Genomic DNA, 14,151 nt, shown 5'->3' on the forward strand with positions numbered 1-14,151 from the left:
AAACCTGCCTGTGTGATGCCAGTCGTCCTCTGCCAGCTGTGCTGCCACGGGATAATGTGCAGTCATTGTGAGCAGTGATGTGCGGCGTTTACAGTACACACAGGAATGTTATGGGCAGGTAGAGCCGGAGTCAGGCTGGACACAGGGGAGCCGGTGCAGGGCAGTCTCACCTGGATGATGGGTGTACACAACACACAGGAGCACCCAGCCTCCTATATAACCCACAGGAGCTCCCAGCCTCCTATATAACCTACAGGAACACCCAGCCTCCTATATACCACACAGGAGCTCCCAGCCTCCTATATAACCTACAGGAACACCCAGCCTCCTATATACCACACAGGAGCTCCCAGCCTCCTATATACCACACAGGAGCTCCCAGCCTCCTATATACCACACAGGAGCTCCCAGCCTCCTATATACCACACAGGAGCTCCCAGCCTCCTATATACCACACAGGAGCTCCCAGCCTCCTATATACCACACAGGAGCTCCCAGCCTCCTATATACCACACAGGAGCTCCCAGCCTCCTATATAACAAACCGCACTCAGTGCACCCCGCAGAGGCAGCACCGTACTTAGTGCACCCCGCTGAGGCAGCACCGTACTTAGTGCACCCCGCTGAGGCAGCACCGTACTTAGTGCACCCCGCTGAGGCAGCACCGTACTTAGTGCACCCCGCAGAGGCAGCACCACACTTAGTGCACCCCGCAGAGGCAGCACCGCACTCACTGAGCACAGCATGGCTACCAAAGTGGAGATAAGAGTCAACAGCAACCAGGCCAACATGGCAGCAGCCAAGGAACATGCCCTGGCCGTGACCCGGGATTACATTTCCCATCCTAGACTCTGTAAGTACCTAATATGTCTTATATATATAAAGCATGGTCTGTAAGATGTAGGAATGCTGTTAGAAGTACAATTCTCATCAAGCCCTGACAACCCATGTCAGACTACAGCTAGCAGATTCATTGGAATTTATAGCAAATGACTGTTGTACTTTGTTACTGAGCCTATCATGTGTTATTACCATCCAATGCATCTCAGCCTATCATGTGTTATTACCATCCAATGCATCTCAGCCTATCATGTGTTATTACCATCCAATGCATCTCAGCCTATCATGTGTTATTACCATCCAATGCATCTCAGCCTATCGTGTGTGATATAGTCCAGTGCATCAACCTTTCACATATGATACCATCTAATACTTCTCAACCTATCACGTGCGATACTACCTAATGCATCTCAACCTATCATGATATTGTTCAATGCATCTCGGCCTTTCATGTGTGATGTGATCTAATGCATCTCAGCCCTATCACATGTGATACTGTCAACTGCATCTCAGCCTACCATATGAGGTGTTTTCCAATACATCTAAGCTTATCATGTGTGATACTGTTGAATATATCTTAGCCTATCATATATACAACTGTCTAGTGTATCTAAGCATATTACATATTATACTGTCCAGTGTATGTGAGCCAATTATACGTGGTGCTTTCCAGTGTATCTAAGCATATCATGTGTGATTCAGCTGACAGTGTATGGGGCCACTGGCAAATAATTATTGAGGAAGATAAGTCTCCGGCATGTCTGCATTTGGACTGCAGATCCTTTTGTTTTCTAAGAGATAAGCCCCAACCAGAAATGTTTGGGAGCTGCTCTCTCACAGAGAAGATAGGAATGCTCGCTCTGCTGAGTTAGCTATCTAGCTTTCAGCCAAAAAATTGGCTGAATCATGGTTCAGTCGACAGCTATCCAAAGGTTATGCAGCAGTAGTCAAACACATGTACAACTGATATATTTCGCCTTGCTCAGACAGCTTCATTTTCAGCTTTCATGTTGCCCATGTGTCTAGTGGACAGCATACTAACCCTATAATGATCTGTTTTCAAGTCTGCAAATTTAATCATTACTACAGTTACAATAATACAGGATCAGAACCAGAATCACTATAGGAACATGAATACACCACCAGAACCACCATCAGTACATGAATACACCACAAAAACAAACATCAGTACAGGAATACAGCACTAGAACTACCATCATTACATGTATACTGTACCAGAATGATTATCACTACATAAATACAGCACCAGAACCAACATCAGTGCATGAATACAGCAGAAGAACCACCATCAGTTCATGAATACAGCACCAGAACCAGTATCGATAAATAAATCCAACACCATAACCACATCAGTGCATGAATACAGCAGAAGAACCACCATCAGTTCATGAATACAGTACCAGAACCAGTATCAATACATAAATACAGCACCAGAACCACCATCATTGCATAAATACAGCAGAAGAACCACAATGTTTACAGAAATACAGCACCAGAACAACTATTTGGACATGAATACTATGCCAGAACCACCGTAAGTACATGAATACAGCTCCAGAACTACCATCAGTACATAAATACATCAACAGAAGCATCATCAATACATGAAAATAGCACCATCAGTAAAAAGCTTAGTATAACGATCAATTGCAATGTCAGGTCAGCCCCCACCATATATAATTGTAAGGAATGAACCTGCAACTCCCAGCATGCCCTTAACAATGGTGATGAGTTGATGGGAGCTGTTGTTGTTACCAGCCATCATTAGACTATGGACCATATAAGAACCATAATACTGATTAACTGTTTAATAGCACTACTCTCAAAAGAGTAACTTAACTTTTGGGAGATATAGCGTATGTCTTATGCCCTTTAATTCTGAGCAGATTTGTTCGGGTCCTGGGACCCCCACTGATTGTTCAAAAGACCTCATAGAAATGCACAGCTTAAGAGACCGTAGCAGAAAGCCTGAGACGTTCTACTGTATCTGCCCCGCACTGTGTGTGCTCTTATGTCCCCTGAGTTGTGGATTTCTAAGAGGTCTTTTGAGCTATCAGTGGGGGTCTCAGTTCCATTATACTGGTCAATAATCAGAACCTGATTATCGATGTATCTAAACAGGCTGTCAATCACCCGATGCACAAGCAAAATGTTCATTCATCCCATTCAGTTATTTTTAAACTTACTTAGATATCCTCGATCTCGGCAGCACATTGTCCTGTGTTATCATGTGCTGCCTAGAACAAGGCTATGTGCACCGAGCAATCATGTTAACAAAAGTGTGGCGGACCTGTTATAAACAGGCTATTAAATGACTGGGAATCTGCTTCATATGGCTGTCATCAATCTGTTAAAGGCCGGTTGGCCAGTGTGAATGCGACCATAGATCCAGGTACCTTCTAGGTGACGTATTCTCTGATTGCAGTAGTTCTCATTCCTTTCTTCTTCATCTAAACCTGACGCCATGATGCCTTGTCACATCCACAGCTCGTCTCTGCAAGCTTTTCTCTGGTCTTCTGTCGCACATCCCGACATGGTGCTATTAAAAATAACAGTGTCATTAAAATGCCGCCTGAATAAAAACATCTGCCCATGCTGTGCCCTGAATAAACCTTACACCGTGCTGGTGAATAGATGATTACCACCCACTGTGCTCCCTGCACAAAAAATGACTCCCACACTGCCCAACCTATGATACATGGCCTCCACACCGTCCCCCCCACACACTATGACCGCCACATCCCGCTGTATGCACTATGACCGCCACATCCCGCTGTATGCACTATGACCGCCACATCCCGCTGTATGCACTATGACCGCCACATCCCGCTGTATGCACTATGACAGCCACATCCCGCTGTATGCACTATGACTTCCACATCCCGCTGTATGCACTATGACCGCCACATCCCACTGTATGCGCTATGACCGCCACATCCCGCTGTATGCACTATGACCGCCACATCCCGCTGTATGCACTATGACCGCCACATCCCGCTGTATACACTATGACCACCACATCCCGCTGTATGCACTATGACCGCCACATCCCGCTGTATGCACTATGACAGCCACATCCCGCTGTATGCACTATGACCGCCACATCCCGCTGTATGCACTATGACCGCCACATCCCGCTGTATGCACTATGAGAACACCTGCTCCCCTATGTACTATAACTGCCATATCCCGCTGTATGCACTATGACCGCCACATCCCGCTGCATGCACTATGACCGCCACATCCCGCTGTATGCACTATGAGAAAACCTGCTCCCCTATGTACTATAACTGCCACATCCCGCTGTATGCACTATGACCGCCACATCCCGCTGTATGCACTATGAGAACACCTGCTCCCCTATGTACTATAACTGCCACATCCCGCTGCATGCACTATGACCGCCACATCCCGCTGTATGCACTATGAGAACACCTGCTCCCCTATGTACTATAACTGCCACATCCCGCTGTATGCACTATGACCGCCACATCCCGCTGTATGCACTATGACAGCCACATCCCGCTGTATGCACTATGACCGCCACATCCCGCTGTATGCACTAAGACCGCCACATCCCGCTGTATGCACTATGAGAACACCTGCTCCCCTATGTACTATAACTGCCACATCCCGCTGTATGCACTATGACCGCCACATCCCGCTGCATGCACTATGACCGCCACATCCCGCTGTATGCACTATGAGAACACCTGCTCCCCTATGTACTATAACTGCCACATCCCGCTGTATGCACTATGACCGCCACATCCTGCTGTATGCACTATGACCGCCACATCCCGCTGTATGCACTATGACTGCCACATCCCGCTGTATGCACTATGACAGCCACATCCCGCTGTATGCACTATGACCGCCACATCCCGCTGTATGCACTATGACAGCCACATCCCGCTGTATGCACTATGACCACCACATCCCGCTGTATGCACTATGACCGCCACATCCCGCTGTATGCACTATGACCGCCACATCCCGCTGTATGCACTATGACCGCCACATCCCGCTGTATGCACTATGACCGCCACATCCCGCTGTATGCACTATGACCGCCACATCCCGCTGTATGCACTATGACCGCCACATCCCGCTGTATGCACTATGACCACCACATCCCGCTGTATGCACTATGACCGCCACATCCCGCTGTATGCACTATGACCGCCACATCCCGCTGTATGCACTATGACCGCCACATCCCGCTGTATGCACTATGACCACCACATCCCGCTGTATGCACTATGACCACCACATCCCGCTGTATGCACTATGACCGCCACATCCCGCTGTATGCACTATGACAGCCACATCCCGCTGTATGCACTATGACCGCCACATCCCGCTGTATTCACTATGAGAACACCTGCTCCCCTATGTACTATAACTGCCACATCCCGCTGTATACACTATGACCGCCACATCCCGCTGTATGCACTATGACCGCCACATCCCGCTGTATACACTATGACCGCCACATCCCGCTGTATGCACTATGAGAACACCAGCTCCCCTATGTACTATAACTGCCACATCCTGCTGTATGCACTATGACCGCCACATCCTGCTGTATGCACTATGACCGCCACATCCCACTGTATGCACTATGACCGCCACATCCCGCTGTATGCACTATGAGAACACCTGCTCCCCTATGTACTATAACTGCCACATCCCGCTGTATGCACTATGACAGCCACATCCCGCTGTATGCACTATGAGAACACCTGCTCCCCTATGTACTATAACTGCCACATCCCGCTGTATGCACTATGACCGCCACATCCCGCTGTATGCACTATGACCGCCACATCCCGCTGTATTCACTATGACCGCCACATCCCGCTGTATGCACTATGAGAACACCTGCTCCCCTTTGTACTATAACTGCCACATCCTGCTGTATGCACTATGACCGCCACATCCTGCTGTATGCACTATGACCGCCACATCCCGCTGTATGCACTATGATAACACCTGCTCCCCTATGTACTATAACTGCCACATCCCGCTGTATGCACTATGACAGCCACATCCCGCTGTATGCACTATGACAGCCACATCCCACTGTATGCACTATGACCGCCACATCCCGCTGTATGCACTATGACCGCCACATCCCGCTGTATGCACTATGACCGCCACATCCCGCTGTATGCACTATGACTGCCACATCCCGCTGTATGCACTATGACCGCCACATCCCGCTGTATGCACTATGACCGCCACATCCCGCTGTATGCACTATGACCGCCACATCCCGCTGTATGCACTATGACCGCCACATCCCGCTGTATGCACTATGACCACCACATCCCGCTGTATGCACTATGACCGCCACATCCCGCTGTATGCACTATGACCACCACATCCTGCTGTATGCACTATGACCGCCACTTCCCGCTGTATGCACTATGACCACCACATCCCACTGTATGCACTATGACCGCCACATCCCGCTGTATGCACTTTGACCGCCACCTACCGCTGTATGCACTATGACCGCCACATCCCACTGTATGCACTATGACCGCCACATCCCGCTGTATGCACTATGACCGCCACATCCCGCTGTATACACTATAACCGCCACATCCCGCTGTATGCACTATGACCGCCACATCCCGCTGTATGCACTATGACCGCCACATCCCGCTGTATGCACTATGACCACCACATCCCGCTGTATTTACTATGACCACCACATCCCGCTGTATGCACTATGACCGCCACATCCCGCTGTATGCACTATGACAGCCACATCCCGCTGTATGCACTATGACCGCCACATCCCGCTGTATTCACTATGACCGCCACATCCCGCTGTATTCACTATGAGAACACCTGCTCCCCTATGTACTATAACTGCCACATCCCGCTGTATGCACTATGACCGCCACATCCCGCTGTATGCACTATGACCGCCACATCCCGCTGTATTCACTATGACTGCCACATCCCGCTGTATGCACTATGAGAACACCTGCTCCCCTATGTACTATAACTGCCACATCCCGCTGTATGCACTATGACAGCCACATCCCGCTGTATGCACTATGACCGCCACATCCCACTGTATGCACTATGACCGCCACATCCCGCTGTATGCACTATTACCGCCACATCCCGCTGTATGCACTATGACCGCCACATTCCGCTGTATGCACTATGACCGCCACATCCCGCTGTATGCACTATGACCGCCACATCCCGCTGTATGCACTATGACCACCACATCCTGCTGTATTTACTATGACCACCACATCCCGCTGTATGCACTATGACCGCCACATCCCGCTGTATGCACTATGACAGCCACATCCCGCTGTATGCACTATGACCGCCACATCCCGCTGTATTCACTATGACCGCCACATCCCGCTGTATTCACTATGAGAACACCTGCTCCCCTATGTACTATAACTGCCACATCCCGCTGTATGCACTATGACCGCCACATCCCGCTGTATGCACTATGACCGCCACATCCCGCTGTATTCACTATGACTGCCACATCCCGCTGTATGCACTATGAGAACACCTGCTCCCCTATGTACTATAACTGCCACATCCCGCTGTATGCACTATGACAGCCACATCCCGCTGTATGCACTATGACCGCCACATCCCACTGTATGCACTATGACCGCCACATCCCGCTGTATGCACTATTACCGCCACATCCCGCTGTATGCACTATGACCGCCACATTCCGCTGTATGCACTATGACCGCCACATCCCGCTGTATGCACTATGACCGCCACATCCCGCTGTATGCACTATGACCGCCACATCCCGCTGTATGCACTATGACCGCCACATCCCGCTGTATGCACTATGACGGCCACATCCCGCTGTATGCACTATGACGGCCACATCCCGCTGTATGCACTATGACCGCCACATCCCGCTGTATGCACTATGACCGCCACATCCCGCTGTATGCACTATGACCGCCACATCCCACTGTATGCACTATGACCGCCACATCCCGCTGAATGCATTATGACCGCCACATCCCGCTGTATTCACTATGACCGCCACATCTCGCTGTATGCACTATGACCGCCACATCCCGCTGTATGCACTATGACCGCCACATCCCGCTGTATGCACTATGACCGCCACATCCCGCTGTATTCACTATGACCGCCACATCCCGCTGTATGCACTATGACCGCCACATCCCGCTGTATGCACTATGACCGCCACATCCCGCTGTATGCACTATGAGAACACCTGCTCCCCTATGTACTATAACTGCCACATCCCGCTGTATGCACTATGACCGCCACATCCCGCTGTATGCACTATGAGATCACCTGCTCCCCTATGTACTATAACTGCCACATCCCGCTGTATGCACTATGACAGCCACATCCCGCTGTATGCACTATGACCGCCACATCCCGCTGTATGCACTATGACAGCCACATCCCGCTGTATGCACTATGACAGCCACATCCCGCTGTATGCACTATGACCGCCACATCCTGCTGTATGCACTATGACCGCCACATCCCGCTGTATGCACTATGACCACCACATCCCGCTGTATGCACTATGACCGCCACATCCCGCTGTATGAACTATGACCGCCACATCCTGCTGTATGCACTATGACCACCACATCCCGCTGTATGCACTATGACCGCCACATCCCGCTGTATGCACTATGACCGCCACATCCCGCTGTATGCACTATGACCGCCACATCCCGCTATATGCACTATGACCGCCACATCCCGCTGTATGCACTATGACCACCACATCCCGCTGTATGCACTATGACCGCCACATCCCGCTGTATGCACTATGACAGCCACATCCCGCTGTATGCACTATGACCGCCACATCCCGCTGTATTCACTATGACCGCCACATTCCGCTGTATTCACTATGAGAACACCTGCTCCCCTATGGACTATAACTGCCACATCCCGCTGTATGCACTATGACCGCCACATCCCGCTGTATGCACTATGACCGCCACATCCCGCTGTATTCACTATGACCGCCACATCCCGCTGTATGCACTATGAGAACACCTGCTCCCCTATGTACTATAACTGCCACTTCCTGCTGTATGCACTATGACCGCAACATCCTGCTGTATGCACTATGACCGCCACATCCCGCTGTATGCACTATGAGAACACCTGCTCCCCTATGTACTATAACTGCCACATCCCGCTGTATGCACTATGACAGCCACATCCCGCTGTATGCACTATGACCGCCACATCCCACTGTATGCACTATGACCGCCACATCCCGCTGTATGCACTATGACCGCCACATCCCGCTGTATGCACTATGACCGCCACATTCCGCTGTATGCACTATGACCGCCACATCCCGCTGTATACACTATGACCGCCACATCCCGCTGTATGCACTATGACCACCACATCCCGCTGTATGCACTATGACCGCCACATCCCGCTGTATGCACTATGACCGCCACATCCCGCTGTATGCACTATGACCGCCACATCCTGCTGTATGTAATATGACCGCCACTTCCCGCTGTATGCACTATGACCGCCACATCCCGCTGTATGCACTATGACCGCCACATCACACTGTATGCACTATGACCGCCACATCCAGCTGTATGCACTATGACCACCACATCCCGCTGTATTCACTATGACCGCCACATCCCGCTGTATGCACTATGACCGCCACATCCCGCTGTATGCACTATGACCACCACATCCCGCTGTATGCACTATGACCGCCACATCCCGCTGTATTCACTATGACCGCCACATCCCGCTGTATGCACTATGACCGCCACATCCCGCTGCATGCACTATGACCGCCACATCCCGCTGTATGCACTATGACCGCCACATCCCGCTGTATGCACTATGACCACCACATCCTGCTGTATGCACTATGACCGATACTTCCCGCTGTATGCACTATGACCGCCACATCCCGCTGTATGCACTATGACCGCCACATCCCACTGTATGCACTATGACCGCCACATCCCGCTGTATGCACTATGACCGCCACATCCCGCTGTACTCACTATGACCGCCACATCCCGCTGTATGCACTATGACCGCCACATCCCGCTGTATGCACTATGACCGCCACATCCCGCTGTATGCACTATGACCGCCACATCCCGCTGTATTCACTATGACCGCAACATCCCGCTGTATGCACTATGACCGCCACATCCCGCTGTATGCACTATGAGAACACCTGCTCCCCTATGTACTATAACTGCCACATCCCGCTGTATGCACTATGACCGCCACATCCCGCTGTATGCACTATGAGAACACCTGCTCCCCTATGAACTATAACTTCCACATCCCGCTGTATGCACTATGACAGCCACATCCCGCTGTATGCACTATGACAGCCACATCCCGCTGTATGCACTATGACAGCCACATCCCGCTGTATGCACTATGACCGCCACATCCCGCTGTATGCACTATGACCGCCACATCCCGCTGTATGCACTATGACCGCCACATCCCGCTGTATGCACTATGACCGCCACATCCCGCTGTATGCACTATGACCGCCACATCCTGCTGTATGCACTATGACCGCCACATCCCGCTGTATGCACTATGACCGCCACATCCCGCTGTATGCACTATGACCGCCACATCCCGCTGTATGCACTATGACCGCCACATCCCGCTGTATGCACTATGACCGCCACATCCCGCTGTATGCACTATGACCACCACATCCCGCTGTATGCACTATGACCGCCACATCCCGCTGTATGGACTATGACAGCCACATCCCGCTGTATGCACTATGACCGCCACATCCCGCTGTATTCACTATGACCGCCACATCCCGCTGTATTCACTATGAGAACACCTGCTCCCCTATGTACTATAACTGCCACATCCCGCTGTATGCACTATGACCGCCACATCCCGCTGTATGCACTATGACCGCCACATCCCGCTGTATTCACTATGACCGCCACATCCCGCTGTATGCACTATGAGAACACCTGCTCCCCTATGTACTATAACTGCCACATCCCGCTGTATGCACTATGACAGCCACATCCCGCTGTATTCACTATGACAGCCACATCCCGATGTATGCACTATGACCGCCACATCCCACTGTATGCACTATGACCGCCACATCCCGCTGTATGCACTATGACCGCCACATCCCGCTGTATGCACTATGACCGCCACATCCTGCTGTATGCACTATGACCGCCACATCCCGCTGTATGCACTATGATAACACCTGCTCCCCTATGTACTATAACTGCCACATCCCGCTGTATGCACTATGACAGCCACATCCCGCTGTATGCACTATGACAGCCACATCCCACTGTATGCACTATGACCGCCACATCCCGCTGTATGCACTATGACCGCCACATCCCGCTGTATGCACTATGACTGCCACATCCCGCTGTATGCACTATGACCGCCACATCCCGCTGTATGCACTATGACCGCCACATCCCGCTGTATGCACTATGACCGCCACATCCCGCTGTATGCACTATGACCGCCACATCCCGCTGTATGCACTATGACCACCACATCCCGCTGTATGCACTATGACCGCCACATCCCGCTGTATGCACTATCACCACCACATCCTGCTGTATGCACTATGACCGCCACTTCCCGCTGTATGCACTATGACCACCACATCCCGCTGTATGCACTATGACCGCCACATCCCGCTGTATGCACTATGACCGCCACATACCGCTGTATGCACTATGACCGCCACATCCCGCTGTATGCACTATGACCGCCACATCCCACTGTATGCACTATGACCGCCACATCCCGCTGTATGCACTATGACCACTACATCCCGCTGTATGCACTATGACCACCACATCCCGCTGTATGCACTATGACCGCCACATCCCGCTGTATGCACTATGACAGCCACATCCCGCTGTATGCACTATGACCGCCACATCCCACTGTATGCACTATGACCGCCACATCCCGCTGTATTCACTATGACTGCCACATCCCGCTGTATGCACTATGACTGCCACATCCCGCTGTATGCACTATGAGAACACCTGCTCCCCTATGTACTATAACTGCCACATCCCGCTGTATGCACTATGAGAACACCTGCTCCCCTATGTACTATAACTGCCACATCCCGCTGTATGCACTATGACCGCCACATCCCGCTGTATTCACTATGACTGCCACATCCCGCTGTATGCACTATGAGAACACCTGCTCCCCTATGTACTATAACTGCCACATCCCGCTGTATGCACTATGACAGCCACATCCCGCTGTATGCACTATGACCGCCACATCCCACTGTATGCACTATGACCGCCACATCCCGCTGTATGCACTATTACCGCCACATCCCGCTGTATGCACTATGACCGCCACATTCCGCTGTATGCACTATGACCGCCATATCCCGCTGTATGCACTATGACCGCCACATCCCGCTGTATGCACTATGACCGCCACATCCCGCTGTATGCACTATGACCGCCACATCCCGCTGTATGCACTATGACCGCCACATCCCGCTGTATGCACTATGACCGCCACATCCCACTGTATGCACTATGACCGCCACATCCCGCTGTATGCATTATGACCGCCACATCCCGCTGTATTCACTATGACCGCCACATCTCGCTGTATGCACTATGACCGCCACATCCCGCTGTATGCACTATGACCGCCACATCCCGCTGTATGCACTATGACCGCCACATCCCGCTGTATTCACTATGACCGCCACATCCCGCTGTATGCACTATGACCGCCACATCCCGCTGTATGCACTATGACCGCCACATCCCGCTGTATGCACTATGAGAACACCTGCTCCCCTATGTACTATAACTGCCACATCCCGCTGTATGCACTATGACCGCCACATCCCGCTGTATGCACTATGAGATAACCTGCTCCCCTATGTACTATAACTGCCACATCCCGCTGTATGCACTATGACAGCCACATCCCGCTGTATGCACTATGACCGCCACATCCCGCTGTATGCACTATGACAGCCACATCCCGCTGTATGCACTATGACAGCCACATCCCGCTGTATGCACTATGACCGCCACATCCTGCTGTATGCACTATGACCGCCACATCCCGCTGTATGCACTATGACCACCACATCCCGCTGTATGCACTATGACCGCCACATCCCGCTGTATGAACTATGACCGCCACATCCCGCTGTATTCACTATGACCGCCACATCCCGCTGTATTCACTATGAGAACACCTGCTCCCCTATGTACTATAACTGCCACATCCCGCTGTATGCACTATGACCGCCACATCCCGCTGTATTCACTATGACCGCCACATCCCGCTGTATGCACTATGAGAACACCTGCTCCCCTATGTACTATAACTGCCACATCCTGCTGTATGCACTATGACCGCCACATCCTGTTGTATGCACTATGACCGCCACATCCCGCTGTATGCACTATGATAACACCTGCTCCCCCATGTACTATAACTGCCACATCCCGCTGTATGCACTATGACAGCCACATCCCACTGTATGCACTATGACCGCCACATCCCGCTGTATGCACTATGACCGCCACATCCCGCTGTATGCACTATGACCGCCACATCCCGCTGTATGCACTATGACTGCCACATCCCGCTGTATGCACTATGACCGCCACATCCCGCTGTATGCACTATGACCGCCACATCAAGTGTATGCACTATGACCGCCACATCCCGCTGTATGCACTATGACCGCCACATCCCGCTGTATGCACTATGACCACCACATCCCGCTGTATGCACTATGACCGCCACATCCCGCTGTATGCACTATGACCACCACATCCTGCTGTATGCACTATGACCGCCACTTCCCGCTGTATGCACTATGACCACCACATCCCGCTGTATGCACTATGACCGCCACATCCCGCTGTATGCACTATGACCGCCACATACCGCTGTATGCACTATGACCGCCACATCCCGCTGTATGCACTATGACCGCCACATCCCACTGTTTGCACTATGACCGCCACATCCCGCTGTATGCACTATGAACACTACATCCCGCTGTATGCACTATGACCACCACATCCCGCTGTATGCACTATGACCGCCACATCCCGCTGTATGCACTATGACAGCCACATCCCGCTGTATGCACTATGACCGCCACATCCCGATCTATTCACTATGACCGCCACATCCCGCTGTATTCACTATGATAACACCTGCTCCCCTATGTACTATAACTGCCACATTC

At 51.6% G+C, this 14,151-nt stretch overlaps 1 protein-coding gene across 1 annotated transcript in view; it reads left to right on the plus strand.

Annotated features, from left to right (window-relative positions):
- The first annotated feature begins 230 nt into the window (after positions 1 to 230).
- Positions 231 to 14,151, plus strand: part of ATP6V1B1 (ATPase H+ transporting V1 subunit B1) — a 379,213-nt gene continuing 365,292 nt past the window's right edge. Inside the window, exon 1 of the mRNA XM_073649636.1 lies at positions 231 to 852. Coding sequence (XP_073505737.1) covers positions 744 to 852 — 109 coding nt within the window. The 5' untranslated portion in view covers positions 231 to 743. The remainder of the gene's footprint in view (positions 853 to 14,151) is intronic.

The sequence above is a fragment of the Phyllobates terribilis genome, unplaced genomic scaffold (genome assembly GCF_046119375.1).
Source record: "Phyllobates terribilis strain yellow unplaced genomic scaffold, ASM4611937v1 Scaffold_1__5_contigs__length_1240528914, whole genome shotgun sequence".
NCBI classification, from domain to species: Eukaryota; Metazoa; Chordata; class Amphibia; order Anura; family Dendrobatidae; genus Phyllobates; species Phyllobates terribilis.